The sequence below is a fragment of the Falco biarmicus genome, chromosome 10 (genome assembly GCF_023638135.1).
Source record: "Falco biarmicus isolate bFalBia1 chromosome 10, bFalBia1.pri, whole genome shotgun sequence".
NCBI classification, from domain to species: Eukaryota; Metazoa; Chordata; class Aves; order Falconiformes; family Falconidae; genus Falco; species Falco biarmicus.
The window spans coordinates 7,173,453-7,188,527 of record NC_079297.1 but is presented as its reverse complement, the minus strand read 5'-3'; the positions used below and the strand labels follow the sequence as shown (position 1 = coordinate 7,188,527).

The following is a 15,075-nucleotide window of genomic DNA, read 5'->3' as shown; positions in this document are numbered from 1 at the left end:
AACCTGTGAGTTTGAATATTTTTATGTGAACAAGAATACAATAGTTTCTGCGTAGAACTCCCTGAAGTCAAATGAGACTTTTAGTATGGTTTTATTTCCATATCAAAAGTACCGCAAAAATTACAATCAGTCACATGATATCTATAGGGTCTGGCAAAAAAAATGCAGTGCATTATTATGTATATACACATACACACATATATACACATATAAAACCCCCACTAACAAAATAATGCACTTGACCCACATTTTAAAGAGGGTTCTGACACATGCTGGGAGCTAAATGCAGTAACCGAAGACTGAAAGTAGTAGAAGAAAAAAAAAATCCTGCAAGTTTTCAAAGGACAACACAGTTATGCTATTTAAAATAATCAAGGTTTACCTCATGCCAAGAATTCCCAAGATAATTGCCATCTGTGTGAGCAACTGTAATAAGTGTCTTGATGGTATCTATGTTCTTCTGTTTCATTTCTGTAATACTGGAACTGGCCGTCAACAAGGAAAACCGAGCAAGGGCTTGTACATAAGCATCTCGTTCAAGCTACAAAACAGAGAAACAAGCATCGTCATCAAGTCCCTGAAGAGCTAGAGAAAGCTACTTGTCCCGCATGCCTACGCTATTTTCTTTCTATGTATAGTTGGCACTATTGGAGTACTTTCCAGCTGAAGGAGAGTAGGATGACAGTTAGCAAACACTCTTAATAGAGGACTCAGCAACAAAAGGAAAGCAGAGTTGAATAAAAGCTTGGTATCAAGATCTTGAACTAAAACAAGATGGTAATATTTTACTTTGCCATTTCAAAAAAGCAGCTAAGATGCTTCATTTTCTATGTATGACGTGTTCATAATTCTTCCTCTGCCTCCCAGAGCCTACACCGCCCTTAGCAAGCCCCATACTAAGTCTTATACAAACCTGCATTCCGAAGATACAGGCTATTCTAATTGCACAGCGTATTCCCTCCAAACAAAGGGATGCAACTTCGGTGTCATCGCAGTTCTGCAAGCCAACACTGTAAGCTGCCAGCAATGGAGTCCATACAAGCTAAAGAAAGAAATTAAGTTCAGAAGCCTATTAACAGTTCTAGCCCAGAACACCAGGTAACTGCAACCAAATATATCTCAAGAATCCACCTGCATTACTTAACGCTTCAGAGTAATTTTCTTTTTACATGCTTAAAAATCATAACACTGAAGATAAAAGGAGAACTTCACACTCACTTTGAACATGGGTCTGACGTGATCCAGATGAGTGGCACTTGTAAAAGGAGCCTTTGCGTGGCTTACTGCCTCCATGAGGGCTTTAGCTGTTTTAGCCATCTGTTCCATCTCCAAGTTGTACAACAACCTTCGCTGCTTCTCATTAGCTACACCTAAGGAGAACACCGCACAGTTGCATTGGTTTCTTTTTCATAGAAGCATATTCCATGTCTTCATGCTGAGCATCACAAAAAGTTAAATAAAAGATATTGAAAAAGAAATTAAAGATAAAAATCTTCCAGAATGTTAGAATTCAGGAGACAGTCTTAGGCTGCAAGCAAGGAACTCCAGCACTAAATCCCACACCCCAACTTCAAGCTTTATTCTATACAAAGTAACAAATTTAGCCCTTTATTATACACCACACGTTATGACATAATCATTAGAACTCAGTGAGGCATACTCTAAGTCACTCTGCCTATGAAAATGGATGGCAAATCCTTCATCTTAGGCTGACAGCCTCAAAACAAAACTAGCCCTCACCAACTTTATAAATAGTAAGTATAAGGATAAAGAAACATTAAGTTAAAGTTGCAACTTCAGTTTTCAAGCAACCTAACTTTGTTCTTATTTTCATCCAGGAAACCTGCAAACAGCACTGAAAACACTGAAAAAAACCACTGGGCTGAAGATTCAGAATTAACTAATTTGTACTAAATTAATACCTGCTATTCTGAGTAAAAGCAGAGTACAGCTGGCGATACTGGTTTCTAGTATACACTACACACAGGACTCCTCATTTGGTCTAGATGAGGACAGGTGACTACAGAAAATTACAAACTCTCTGATCTCTGTTTTTTTCAAAGATTATCACAAGGACTGTGCCACTTGCCAGCATATGAACTATGACATGCTACTGACAGGGAGACAAAAAAACCCCACCCAAAACAAAAACCCACCTGTTGTCTAGCACACAAAGACAGGAAGTTAACTCAAAGTAAATGTCACCTTCAGTTATTCTACCATTTCCTGCCCTCACACTTCTGTTTTTTTTTTTAAATAATTAAAAAAAAGAAAAAAAAAAATCAACCCCAAATTTAGTTTCTAGTGCCTCTCTGCAATGGTGCCAGATGCACTTACACAGCTATGTTTCCATCACAGAAGGAGCAGTATTAAGTAATAACTGAGCCAGTTTCATTCCAAATATCTATATTAGCCATTATAAATGTAATTTATGAATTGCACAGTGATGTTTTCAAAAAGGGATCTGAACTCCACTATGCCATCCTGAAAGTTACTGCAATAGTTCAAGAGCACTGTGGTCTTTCCAGTTTCTAGTTCCTTCTTACTTGGTTTACTACACTTCGTTGTAATTGCGTATTCTTTTGTCTCTTTCATTGCAATTTTCTTTCCTTCTATTTCTTCATAGATTGTGGATAAATACTCTACTGGCAGGTCTTTACTATCATTGATTCCTCGATTCATTTTAATGTATTGCTCCTTTGTCATTTTATTTTTAACCTGCAAAAAGAATGGAAGTTCAGATTTTGAATGCAAGTTCCATCCAGTGAAATTTGAAGCTCTACAAGTTCATTTCTTAAATTTTTACCTGCGGACTGTGCAAGTCTGTAGTCAACATTATAATAGAGTATGCCAAAACATAGGCAGTGTCAGCGCTAGCAAATAGTGTTTGCCTAAGGGAGAAAACCACAAAACAAGTTTTTAGAGCCCAAATTCCTCAATCCATTAGCTCTATGTCTGCATGCAAGAAAAACACCCAGAAGTGCTATGTATTCAACCAAAGAGCTAGCAGTGCCTAAAATTAGTCTTTAGAAACGTATGAAGCCCCAAATGTTTTAAAAAGCAAATAAAGGGGAGGGGGAGAGGGGGAGAGGGGGAATAAAAGAATCTTCTTCACAATGTTGAAAACTAGAGATGACTGAAATTTTCAAGTCCATTCCAAAGAGATTATACAATATCCTCCTTTGGGTAATCCTACAAAAGCTAAACACCAGCTTACTTTTCACTCCCACGGTTTCATAAACAATTATACAAAACCAACCCCAGTGATGCACCAGCTGGACTAAGGCACAGGAACCAATTAAGCCTGAACACATAGCTAAACTTCAATGCTGGTTTATTGCATTAGAAACAATAGTAACACTGCCTACTTCATGTCAACTAACATACCTATGTTTGTTCAACATCTAATGGGAAAGCAGAAACACATGTAACAACATATTAGCCATTCTGCCATGTATTTTTAAATTTAACAATTGCTAATGCTTACTACTGTTGTTTACACTTGACTGATCTACATTGAGGAACAAAACAGCTAATTACACGAACAATTTAATATACTCAGGGCTTCCCTCTACTCATAATCCCTTCTAGCAAGCATTTGGGATTTCATGAATGCCAGCATCAATACTTTCTACCCAAAGTTTCCATTTTGCCTAGCTGCTGAAGAGGTTCAGCACCAATATTACCAACATGATCTGCTCCTCACACAAGCCTGTAGAAGTTCCTGACCTGGTATGAGCCCGAGTTGCACCCTGCCCCTCAGGGCCACAAACAATACAGCCGCTCTTCAGGCACATATCCCATACAAAGGTTTTGAATTACCGTTGGTTGCATTCAATATATCTAGCAGCAAACTTCTCCATTAATCTATCAATCTTCTGGGCTTCACCTGGTAGGCGAAAACCTTCCAGAAATATACGCAGAGCGGAGACAAAGTCTTTTCCACAGAAATCAAGCTGGTCTACATAGGCATACATCACTTCCTTGTTAAACTTGTTGCTTTCCCCAAGAAATTCCCCTACTTGAGTCTAAAAACACAAAAGACAGTTATTACTGTGTAATTCAACTGCCAGCTTTGCAAGAAAGTTTATAGTAAGAGAATTGCACAGCTCTCAGTTTTGTAAGACTGATGCACTTCACTGAGCAGGCAGAGCAACCGTTAGAGGGATAAGAAACCAGGGTCATTAGAAATGACTTTAGACTGCATAGTCTTGCTTTTCTCACTTCCCAAAGCAAGATCTGCACTACTGTAGAGCCAAGGAAATCTGAACGGTGCCCAGTTTCACATGCAGTAGAGAATGATTTGCCACTGCAGCACATGCTATTCCTTTGCTGGCAAAACACCAGCTAATGCAGAACTAGATAAAAATGCATGTTCCCACTTACAGAGAATCCCTTCATCACTTTATAGTAAACACAGCTACTTTGCTAAAAAGCCTGGGACAGCAAGTAAATAGAAAGTAGCATTGGTATTAAGTACTTTCATTAGAACCCTTACACTTTCAGTTATCTATCTATGAAATATGAACTAAAGAGAGAGTGCATACAGACACCAGAAGACAGTGGAGAAGATGATGAAGCAAAAGTATTAATTATCTTATGTTGCATGTAGCCTTACAGAACAAAGGCGTTCTTCTTGGTGCAAGAACTGTGCAATGTCCTCTGCTGTAGTGCCAAGCATTCCCTGCTCCTGTAGATACTGTATTCCTCTCTTTGGTTTTTTATTAAACCTGTTCAGATAAAAACATGGGGAAAGCGAGACATACAATTGAAAAATATCACAGCCTACAAAATTTTAGTTTTGCAGAGCCCTTATAAACCAGAAGATTCTGTGCTATAGCTCTACGTCTTTTTTTCTACTTAGAAGAAAGTAAAAAAATGTGCAACAAATTATTGACTATAGCACACCACAGGCTATATCTCATAAGGTATCATTTGCTGATAAGCTTAAAAGTTATTGCTGGAAAAGTCATACAAACACTGACCCTTTTGAAATACTGAAAATTAGAGACTTTCCATGAAATGTTAAAAATGTTGCTGTTCAAGACCTTTTTACAGCATTTACAGACATAAAGATCTTCAAATTAATGAAGAAGTAGTAAAGCACAACTGGACAACGATTTAGTTCTCCAAGCTATTTCAATAAGATAACAAATGGTGTAAAAGCTGTAAGAGAATATTAAGCCCGCCTGCTCAAATCAATTTCCCTCTAGGTACACCCACACTTTCCTCCCTTGTGTGGCTGAACCAGCACAAAGGAAAGCTGTGAAACCACCCTCCAACTCTACCCAAGATTTCACTGAATTCCTTTTAACTACAGTAGCCTCCAGCATTAGCTTTTGACAACAGCAGGCAAGAGTCTTCAGCATTAAGATCAATTTGTAAGTGTCCCTACAGATTTGACTGTGTAAGACCATAAGCAACAACATGGGTGTACACATAGCTTTTTAGTAGTGAGCTTCTTTTTTCCTGTCATACTGGACTTACAGTTCTATCCCATGTTCAATTATTTCCTTTTGTTGCTTGATGACTTCAAATTGCTCAGGATCATCTGGAACAGTGGTCTGTGTACCAACACTTCCAACTCCTGATGAAACAGTGGAGTCCAACGAACTCACACTACTCCGTCTCCCTCCACTCTCAAGGCATTTACCTTCAGCCACTTCCTGTTCAGATGGTTTATATGAACCTATTTATGAACATGGTGAGACTTAATTATCCTGCTCTGTCAAAAGGTTTTAACTATAGAACTTTTTAGTAGAAACTTATGAGTCAATACACATATTTTACCACGTATATTTTCTGGCAGTCTACACTACATGAAGATGCTATTCTGATGCAGTTCTGCCTTTTGTTGGATTATTGTAGAAGAGCAGCAGCAGCTAAGAGAAATTCTTGTACTTCAGCTTAATAACTCCAAGATTTGTCATATGTCTGGTCTTACATAAGCCAGTTCTTATAGTGTAGACAATGGCCTGGCTAAAGCTCTGCAACAGAACCGGGTTATTTGAACCAGACACTTGGAAAGTAAGTTAATGTAACAGCATTAACAATTGTTCATAAAATACTTCATTTGCATAAACAAATCTATATGTAAAAACCTAGCATCTACACCTCTGAATACCTTTCTAAACACTGAATACACACAAAGACAAACAAATTAGTCTCTCCATAGGTAAACAATCTTACCCAAGCTAGCCTGATGATTGGGGTTCACATAAAGGTCTTTGCTCCATTCTACCATACATTTTAAAATAGAAACCAAACATTCAAGTCCTTTTTTCCTCAGGCTTAGTTCCTAAAACACAAAAACCAAACAATAAAATCACCATAATAAAAAAATCCCCAAACCAATACATGTCTATCCACAAGTGTTTAGAAAGCATTACATCACACCATTCAAATCTTAGAGAGTTTGTCAGTTGGGGGAAATTAATGGTTATATAAAGTTCCTGCCCCTTGACTACTTAGGTTGGATACATCCGGGCCAAGAGCAACCATAACCAGACTGACATGAGAACACCTTCCAGCTGCTTTAAACAGATGTTCTCTCAACAACAGATAAGTACAACCAAGGGGCAATATACATCAAATCCAAAACACAGCCCCTTTGTTGTGTGAATGATTACAACCATCCACTAGGGTCTCTGCAGTGTCAGATCTTTCCCCAAGCAAGACAAACATCTCCACTACCTTAGCTGTACAGTAAACAGTTCTATTCAACGTCTACAACAAAAGTGTCATGGGTTTTACTTCCATTTTCTGATCAAATGACCATGGGAGGTGGGGTGGATGTCAAGCAAGCATTGATACAATGCTAACCAGAGGCGTGAGGTGCACTCAGTTCTGAGACCAACACTGGCACCAAGTTCACTTCAGCGCTGAAAGTCATTAGGCTGGGCTAGAAAAACGGTGCTGTAGGACAAGGCAACACCAGACATATCTGTTCTTGCTGAAAAGCACTCTATACTCCACCCTCCCTCTAAGGACTGGGAATGGGAAAACATAATTTTAAAAATAAAATACTTGTGGTGGAGATGCTGCACAAAAAGTTTGTGCAAAGCAAACATAATAAAGGTACTGCTGGTTCATAAGCCCCAGAAGGAAAGTCATTTCAATAAGGCAGCGGAAGGCTCATCGATTCTCTCTCCCATTGCAGCCCAACCAAAGTGCCCAGGACAAGCCTAGTCTCACAATGCAAATATGCAGCAAAATCACCATGTAAATTAATCATACTGCCTCAGCATCCGATTGCAGATTACCTAACTAATACAAAGTAACATCAGTGGGTTACAGAAAACACAAACCACTGGAAGTATTAATAACAATGCAGACACAGCACCATCTATGAAAAAAATAGATTGTTCCCCTTAACTTGAAAGCTTTATTTCTTACCTGTAAAGGCGTCATTCCCAACTCATGCCCACTTCGTCCCTGTGCGATTTTTGACAAATCATTTACAAGGCGTTCAAAGATATTAGCAGCATTTAAATCACAGTCATAGTTAACATAAATATCCACTACACACTGGGCATCTTGAAAATAAAAGAAAGCACAAGTATTAGGATTCAGTGTAATAGCATTTTAAGAAGGAATCAGCCAGCTAGAGCAGGCGGGGGGATGAATCCAGACATTTAACCTAAGGACTACAGGGTCAAATTAAATTTTTCTCACTTAAAAATTGTAAATGGCATTTATCTTCAAAATGATTTTCATCTGTTGCCAGAGGAAGTGACTGCTTTTCATAACAATCAAAATACCTGCACAAATTCTAGTTAAAGTCTGAATCACCATCCATTTGTGTTCAAAGGAGCTTGAAGAAGTCTCTAGAATATTCAAGAAGATCTCTTTGAAGAACACCTGCAAAATAAATGAAACAAAGGACTTGATCTGAAACTTATTAGAACCATGTCAAATGTACAAATTAATTTATACTCGGTAATTTCTCTTGAGAAGTATCATCTCCTGCACATTAGAATTTGAATGCATTAGTAATATACTATTTTAGTAAGCAAACAAAACCAAGACATTAACCTCTAAGTTCCAGCTGTCTTTTTATCATTGCAGTATTTTTACTTGGGAAGCAGAACATCATACAAGTCAGACAAAAATATATCTCACCTCAATCTGCATTTTTAAATGGGTCTTAAAATTCGAAAGCAGTGTGAGAAAGATGGCAAGAGAGAGCTCAAATACATCAGGAACAGAAGAGACTCCATTTTTAGATAATGCTACACAAAGATATTGCTTGATTGCATTGATGAACATCTCGTGTGTCCTGAAAACTGGACCAGCATTCTGCAGTACCGAGAGAAGAAGCTGAAGAGACACTATCTTAGAACGCAATTCATGGGATCTAGAAAAAAAAAATCAACATGAAATATATTTTTATTGTCTTTCTGAATACATACTTGTATTCAACATGAGTACTAGAGCATTTCTTCCATGTCAAATAGAAATGACTGCTATTTTAATTCATTTAAATGTGGAGGGGCAGGAGGAGTGGAAGTCAGCCTGCAAGTGATATTGGACAACATCTACCATCTAAATTTGGAGATTTTCCAGCAGTATTAACATCTGAAGACTAACAGCACTGTTGCACCTATTATCCTAGGAAGCATTCCCCTACTCCTCCACCAAAACCTTCACAAATACTATGTGGCCTAGTCAAGGCCACTTCAACTGATAGATTAACAAGCCCATTACACAAAAAAACGCCTCAAGTATTGTTTTTTTTTTTATTATTTGAAGCAAGTTTCAATACTAGATTCATCAAGGTAACTAAAAAAAAAGGGCCTGACAGGTGAATTTTGATACCTGTTTTACTATACAGCAGCTATTTAACTGTCCCTGAAAGCTACCTGAAGAGAACAGTGTAATAAATAGTCTCATTACTTGGGATCTGGTGGCCCATCACCAAGTGGTTTCATGGAGAGCTTGCACAATGACCTGAAGACAAGGAAGGCATCCTTTTGTAGAACATGGGAAAATCTGGCAGCAGCTGGATGTCCAGATAGATCTGTTTCCTTGAGAGCAAGAAACACAACATGACATCTTCAGTGAGACAAAGGAACAGAGCAATTAGAAAGATTCCACAGCTCCTCTGAGAATTAGCTACAGATTTAAAAAAAAAAAAAAAAAGAAAAGGTACATATGGCAAATTTTAAACTAAGCCTAAACAGGACTACAAGTGATCTGGATTTTTTTCCACACATGTTGATCAACTCTTCCCATATGCCCCCACCCTGTATTAACATACAACTAAATTTTAGAACAGCTGTTTTCAATACCTACTTAAATTGCAGTTGGTGCTTCCTTTTCAAAGCTGAACAGGTCACATACATTAAAGCTTCTGTCCCTTTTCCCTTCCCAAAATTCCACTCTATTAGTTGGCATAATAAAACCACTTCTCCTTTCCTAACTACATATTAGCATCCAGTGAAGTTATTTACCAGATTATCAGTGGAGGAAACAGATTGCCCATCATCTGGAATCCCGTTTGTTTGTACATTTTCACTGCTAGAGCCAGAGAGAACAGTATCTGCAGTCTCTAATGCAGGTAGAGCCGTAACTGTTTCTGTTACCTGCTTTTCTTCAGCCACTAAAGGGGAAAAAGAGGAAAAATTATTAAAATCACCCACTGAGCTTTTTTTATCCCATGACTTCACGAAGCTCTACAACCAAGTGGGACAGAAGCAGCACTGGTAAACTAGAAGGTTTCTCAGTTACCAGCAAAAGAATACTACGAGACAACAAAAACCTGGCCTTACTGCCTTAGTAGGTGTTCTTAACAAGATACTCAATAACAAACAAACAGAAAAAAGCCACCCAACCCCCAAACTTCCATGCTTTTATAATCGCAGGAATAAAAGTTTGGCAATACATATGCAACTATTTTACTTTAGAAGATTTTGCTACCTTTCACAGCTGACTTGACCACATCTTCCAAGATTCCTTTAACCACTTCCTTTCCTCCATCAGTTGTTTCCTCTAATGAAACACAGGTAATTTTGAATTTAGTACTTTCATTTAGGAAGAGGATTAAAAGGAGAAGCGTGACAGAGGTAGAAGGGTTAAAAATTATAGACTTTCTTTTGTAGTTCTCCTCTAAAGCCATATCCAAGAAGCCACACAAAAATACTCATTGATGCAATTCCTGTTGTTTAAAATCAAAACACTGCTATTTTTAATGCAGTGAGTTTGTTGTTTCTATTTATCAACTGTTAAAAACTTAGTTTTGGAATATCCTACATTCCTAATTTGGATACAGTATGTGCTTATGATAAGGTCTTCACAATACATATTATTTTTACCACAGGACTTCAATTACCTCAAAGTTATTCTATCACTTCCCATATACCATAATTATTCTCTTCCTTTCCTTCACCTTTTATCAACCTAATCAAGTCAAATTCCAGTATAATTCCATATAGATAAACCATATATAGTTTTAGTAGAATTCTAGAGAAAACATGAGCCTTTGTCATAGTTTTCATGTTGTAGACATGAGCAGAGGATGGCCTGTATACTACAAGTGAGAAAAGCCAAGCATAATTTGAGCTAGTAATGCCAGTCAACTCCTCCCCAAAATAGCCTAAAAAGAGCATTTTCCAACAGAAACATTGTAACTGAAAGCAATCAACACAACCTAATCCTGTTCACCTGATGCTGGAAGAGTCAGATCCTGCTCCAACTTCACATCTCCATTTTCTGTTCTCTCAGGCTCACCGTTGGTTAATTCCACGCTTGGAGGAACAGTGGGTTTGCCCTCCTGATAGCTGTGCTTTAACTGACCAGTCTTCGGAGACTTGGACATCCCTTGAATTGCAGGAGACTGGGATTTTTGCTGATTCGTTTTTTCTGCGTCTCTGGATTCTTGTATCTTGAAAAACCAATATGAAAAAGTTAATCTAAGGCATAAAACATGACAAGGGAAACCAGATGTCTAAGATGACTGATGTTCCTTTATGAATTCTTGTGTTAACAGAGGGAAACAATGAAAATATGATCACTTGGCCAATTAAATTAAAAAGATGTGTTTCAAGTCTATTTTAAAAGCACCGGTCATTTGTTTATATGAAGCCATTTGATAGAAACCACAGCGTGAAACCTTGTTATCAGCAATGAGCTTCATATTTTATTTTTAATCAGTCAGCATGCTTCACTACAGGATTGACAGGATTTCTTTTTAAATTATAAATCAATAGATACCCAACTATGACAGACCCATTACAAATAATAATAAAAAAGTGTTCTGTTCATTTGTCAAACCTAAACATTTGAGATGAGCAAAAGTAATAGTTACATACAGCTTGATTTTCCATCCGTGTAAAAATGACATTTAACATCTGTGTAAGGGTAGCTTTGGCAGTTGTCTGATTAATAAGATTTTTACTGGCCAGATAGATGTTGTAGCAGGTTCTAACAGTCTGAAGAATTGTTCCTTCATGAATTTCTATATACGGAGATGTTACTGCAGTGAGGAGAGCCTGAAAATCCATAACAGTAAAAATGAGATCTAAGCAAGCAGGCAACAATACACTTCATGCAGATCTTCCATAATAATCAGTGGGTTTGTTACGAAACATGTATCTGTTTATAAGACTTCTTTATAGAATGTTCTAGCTCTCTGAAATGATGTTTCCAAGTCAAAGGAAGTTTAACAGAACTTCCACCTATCTCTGCTCTCTCCTGACCTGGTACAGTGTTTTATCACCACTAGTTTTCCACTAAGGGAGATATTCCACCTCCAAATGAAACAGTATTACATTCTATACCTTCATTTCTGTGAAAGGGCCAATTGGTCTACACTAGCATCAAACTAATTACTAGAAGGTTCACCAACTTCTAACCTGAGCTGCATTAGCCTAAGTAGATTTCTGAACCAGAACACACACCACTGGTACTACTGTGCCTTGTTGAGAACACACACTGCAGACCTCTGGGACGAGAGCAGACAGGCTAGAGCAGCAGTCCATGTTACTGCATCACAGTTACAGTGCCTTCAGCTGAAGGCGGACAGCAATTCATCAGCCTAATGAACGTGGGCATTACTAGCCTAGAAGATGAACATCAAGCTGTCTGAAAGATAAAGTATCCAGGCCGTGGCTCATCCCGGAAAGAAAGACAAACATTGTACGTGCCGCTTCACCAAGAGGAATCATTTCATATACCAGTTCTGACCTGGTAACAGCCTCTCTGAATTCAACGACACATGTAACAGTCGAAGAAATGGACAAACTAGGCCCCAAGCAGCGCTTCACATTAATTTGCTTTCTCTGTCTTTGATTTTGTAACTGAAAAAAAATTAAAGTTATGCCAAAATGAACCAAATAAAATACCTTAATTATCTGCAGTTGTACTCCTTCATCAGTTTGAGGACCCTGAAAGCAATTGCAAATGGTTTCAACTATTCGGTCAATCAGTCTTTTTCCAGGTGCTCCACTGTCTGGTGCATTGCCAGTGATATGTCCATATGCAATGAGTTTCTAGGTAGAAAGAGCGCAGGTTAGACAGCCACATACTCTTAAGTAAAATACAGTTAGGCACTGCATAGAAAGGGGGGTTTAGACAGCATACTTCACTTAAATCTTTGTGTTAAAACTGGTTAACACCAAATTAAACCAAAAAAGCTACCAAATACTTTGACTGTTCACACATCTAGACAAAATAGAATTAGGAAGTGACACACAAGCTTTTTCCACCCCAACCCTTTCTTCCTACCATAACCAGGTAAGATTTAACATCAATCTCTTATCTATTCACAACAGAAAGGTTCTGCCCAAGTAGTTAGCTGAGTTTAAGTTATATTTGTTTTTTCTGCAAGAATCTAAATAGGAACAAGATAGAAACGTTCCAGAGTCTGACCTCCCATCACATCAGCACTACAGGAAACAACATAATAAATATTCCTTTTAGAACTCCACAGATGAAACACCTTTACTGAATAACATAAGCATTCATGAGCTTCAATAAAGGCTTGCTTCACTATAAAACAACACACACATGTTTCTGACTTGCACTTTCAGCCAAGTCTGATGATAACCCATTTTGCATGGTTTTTGCATCTAGGTAGCCATAGAGGGTATCTCCACAGCTCTACATACCCAGCACATCATTACTTCTTCACTGTAAGAATACCAAGAGCACACAAGATTTTTGTAACAGCATGTTTCTCCATTTCACTCTGTCCAAGTTTAAACTGAACGCTTACCTGTAAACAATCCAGTGAAGTACTAACAATGCGTGGAGACTTTGACTGGCAGGCCAGTTCAAATGGAAGGAAATATTTATCTGCTTCAATGAAATTTGCTTTTGGTGGAGCAGCAGTGCCTTCTCTAGGTCAGATAAGAAGAGTTATTAATTTTTCTCAACACGTATATCACAGCAAACTACATTTCCTCCTTTTTTAAATTTAAAGCTGAATGGTACTTAGCAGCATACAAATGTCATGGAAGTTTCTCACACATACATTCTTAAAGGAGTTTAATTTTTTTGAAAAAAAATCACACAAAAACCACTTTACATTTATTTATATGAACGAGATCAGATGCAATATAATCTTCAACTTAACTCTTCCCTCTCTATATTCCAACACTGTCCCACTACCTGAAATACTGGGAAACTCTGACACAACTTAAATGATAAAGCTATCAAAGTTACCCTGAATTAAACAGGGCCCATATGAGGGATACTAAGCGAACAGAAATATATTTGGGGGCTCATTTTAAATCATAGCACAGTGCTGGAAAAGTGTTTTAAAATTTTGATTTAAGTACTATTTAAATTGGTATTCTTCATCTGGGCAGTTAAGGCTGTATACTATCAAACAGAAGATACTCACTGGTCTTTATGATTTCCCATCAGGCTATATTAAGCCCAGTAAAAGGAAGTGAAAAACTTTTAGCACCTTTCAGAAGTTTTGCAATTTTTTCATAGTGAAATTCAGAGGCAGTTATGGCTTGAGTACCCACAGCCACAAACATTATGTAACTGGAACATACAGACCATATGTTTTTGGCAGAAAAGTGTAATTTTGTATTCACAAACTCATTGCCATAATGTATATACACTCTTAATTTCCACTGTCAAGTGATTCCATTTGCTGTTTTCATGCATGGTTTGCAGCAATTACTAATTTACCTTTGCCTTTCCAGCTCAGTTTTTATTTCATCTGGAAGAAAAAAAAAAAATTAAAGAATTTAACACCCAATGTAAGTCATCATTATCAATAACACAAATAAGGAAAATGTGATAAAGCAAAGCTGTTTCAAACCAAAAGTCTTACACTTCAGTACTTGCTATTTCTTTCCTGTAAAGTCTTCAGCTTCAGAGATCATAGACAGTTACACTATCTCTCAATTTTTACATAAAAAGCTAATTTTTCCAAGCATTCTTACCAAAAATACCTTTAAGGAACACAGGTATGTATGCAATTTTTATTCAAGATTAAGTTTACATGATAGAGAGCTCAGGTCTGCAGAAGTCTTTAAGTCACCGCATATACCATTAGTTCAATGGATCTGACCTTCCTGTTAACTACAGTGCTAGTTAGCCTGCTTTTCTTAAGCCTCACAGTATGACATCAGCTGAACAAACAACTCCAAGAGATAAGAATTCTGAAATGCAAGCTATTATTTTGCCAGCAGGTTTTCTTTTTCTTTTTTTTTTAATTACGCTTTTAATTTTATGAAAAGCTCTCTAAATACAGGGAAAAAAAAGTTTCTTCCTCATTTCTCTTGCACAGAGCATAAATCCCAAAGATCCTAGTACGGCTTGTTGAGGATTTCTACTCTATCACCATGACACACAATACAGACTGGAACTGCACTGTAGCGGACACAGCATAGGTGCATACTGTGAAAACTTAACAAAAAAATAGCAAAACCAGCACACACAGTAAGGCTGCACAGCTATAATCATTTGTAACACCATGTGAAATCCTGTCCATGCCACCCTATATCATGTGCCTGCAAATTATCATGCTTACAGAACTTGTTTAATTGCAGAGTTATCAGAAATGGATCACTCATTCAACACTATCCCCACAACTGTGGGAGGCATCATTGCTTAGGA

At 37.6% G+C, this 15,075-nt stretch overlaps 1 protein-coding gene across 2 annotated transcripts in view; it reads right to left on the bottom strand.

The window, feature by feature from the left end:
• The window catches only part of ARFGEF2 (ADP ribosylation factor guanine nucleotide exchange factor 2), a 39,576-nt gene that overhangs the window by 17,615 nt on the left and 6,886 nt on the right, over nucleotides 1-15,075 (bottom strand). Inside the window, exons 2-21 of one of the 2 annotated variants that reach the window (XM_056355161.1) lie at nucleotides 14,143-14,173; nucleotides 13,214-13,337; nucleotides 12,342-12,488; nucleotides 11,310-11,489; nucleotides 10,663-10,882; nucleotides 9,919-9,990; nucleotides 9,453-9,601; nucleotides 8,896-9,026; nucleotides 8,122-8,356; nucleotides 7,761-7,860; nucleotides 7,396-7,535; nucleotides 6,190-6,298; nucleotides 5,488-5,689; nucleotides 4,619-4,730; nucleotides 3,823-4,028; nucleotides 2,807-2,891; nucleotides 2,547-2,718; nucleotides 1,219-1,370; nucleotides 914-1,042; nucleotides 383-541 (exon numbers count right to left, since the gene is read on the bottom strand). In XM_056355161.1, the coding sequence (XP_056211136.1) occupies nucleotides 383-541; nucleotides 914-1,042; nucleotides 1,219-1,370; nucleotides 2,547-2,718; nucleotides 2,807-2,891; nucleotides 3,823-4,028; nucleotides 4,619-4,730; nucleotides 5,488-5,689; nucleotides 6,190-6,298; nucleotides 7,396-7,535; nucleotides 7,761-7,860; nucleotides 8,122-8,356; nucleotides 8,896-9,026; nucleotides 9,453-9,601; nucleotides 9,919-9,990; nucleotides 10,663-10,882; nucleotides 11,310-11,489; nucleotides 12,342-12,488; nucleotides 13,214-13,337; nucleotides 14,143-14,173 (2,855 nt within the window). The remainder of the gene's footprint in view (nucleotides 1-382; nucleotides 542-913; nucleotides 1,043-1,218; nucleotides 1,371-2,546; nucleotides 2,719-2,806; nucleotides 2,892-3,822; nucleotides 4,029-4,618; nucleotides 4,731-5,487; nucleotides 5,690-6,189; nucleotides 6,299-7,395; nucleotides 7,536-7,760; nucleotides 7,861-8,121; nucleotides 8,357-8,895; nucleotides 9,027-9,452; nucleotides 9,602-9,918; nucleotides 9,991-10,662; nucleotides 10,883-11,309; nucleotides 11,490-12,341; nucleotides 12,489-13,213; nucleotides 13,338-14,142; nucleotides 14,174-15,075) is intronic. The other variant, XM_056355162.1, reaches the window with a different exon arrangement.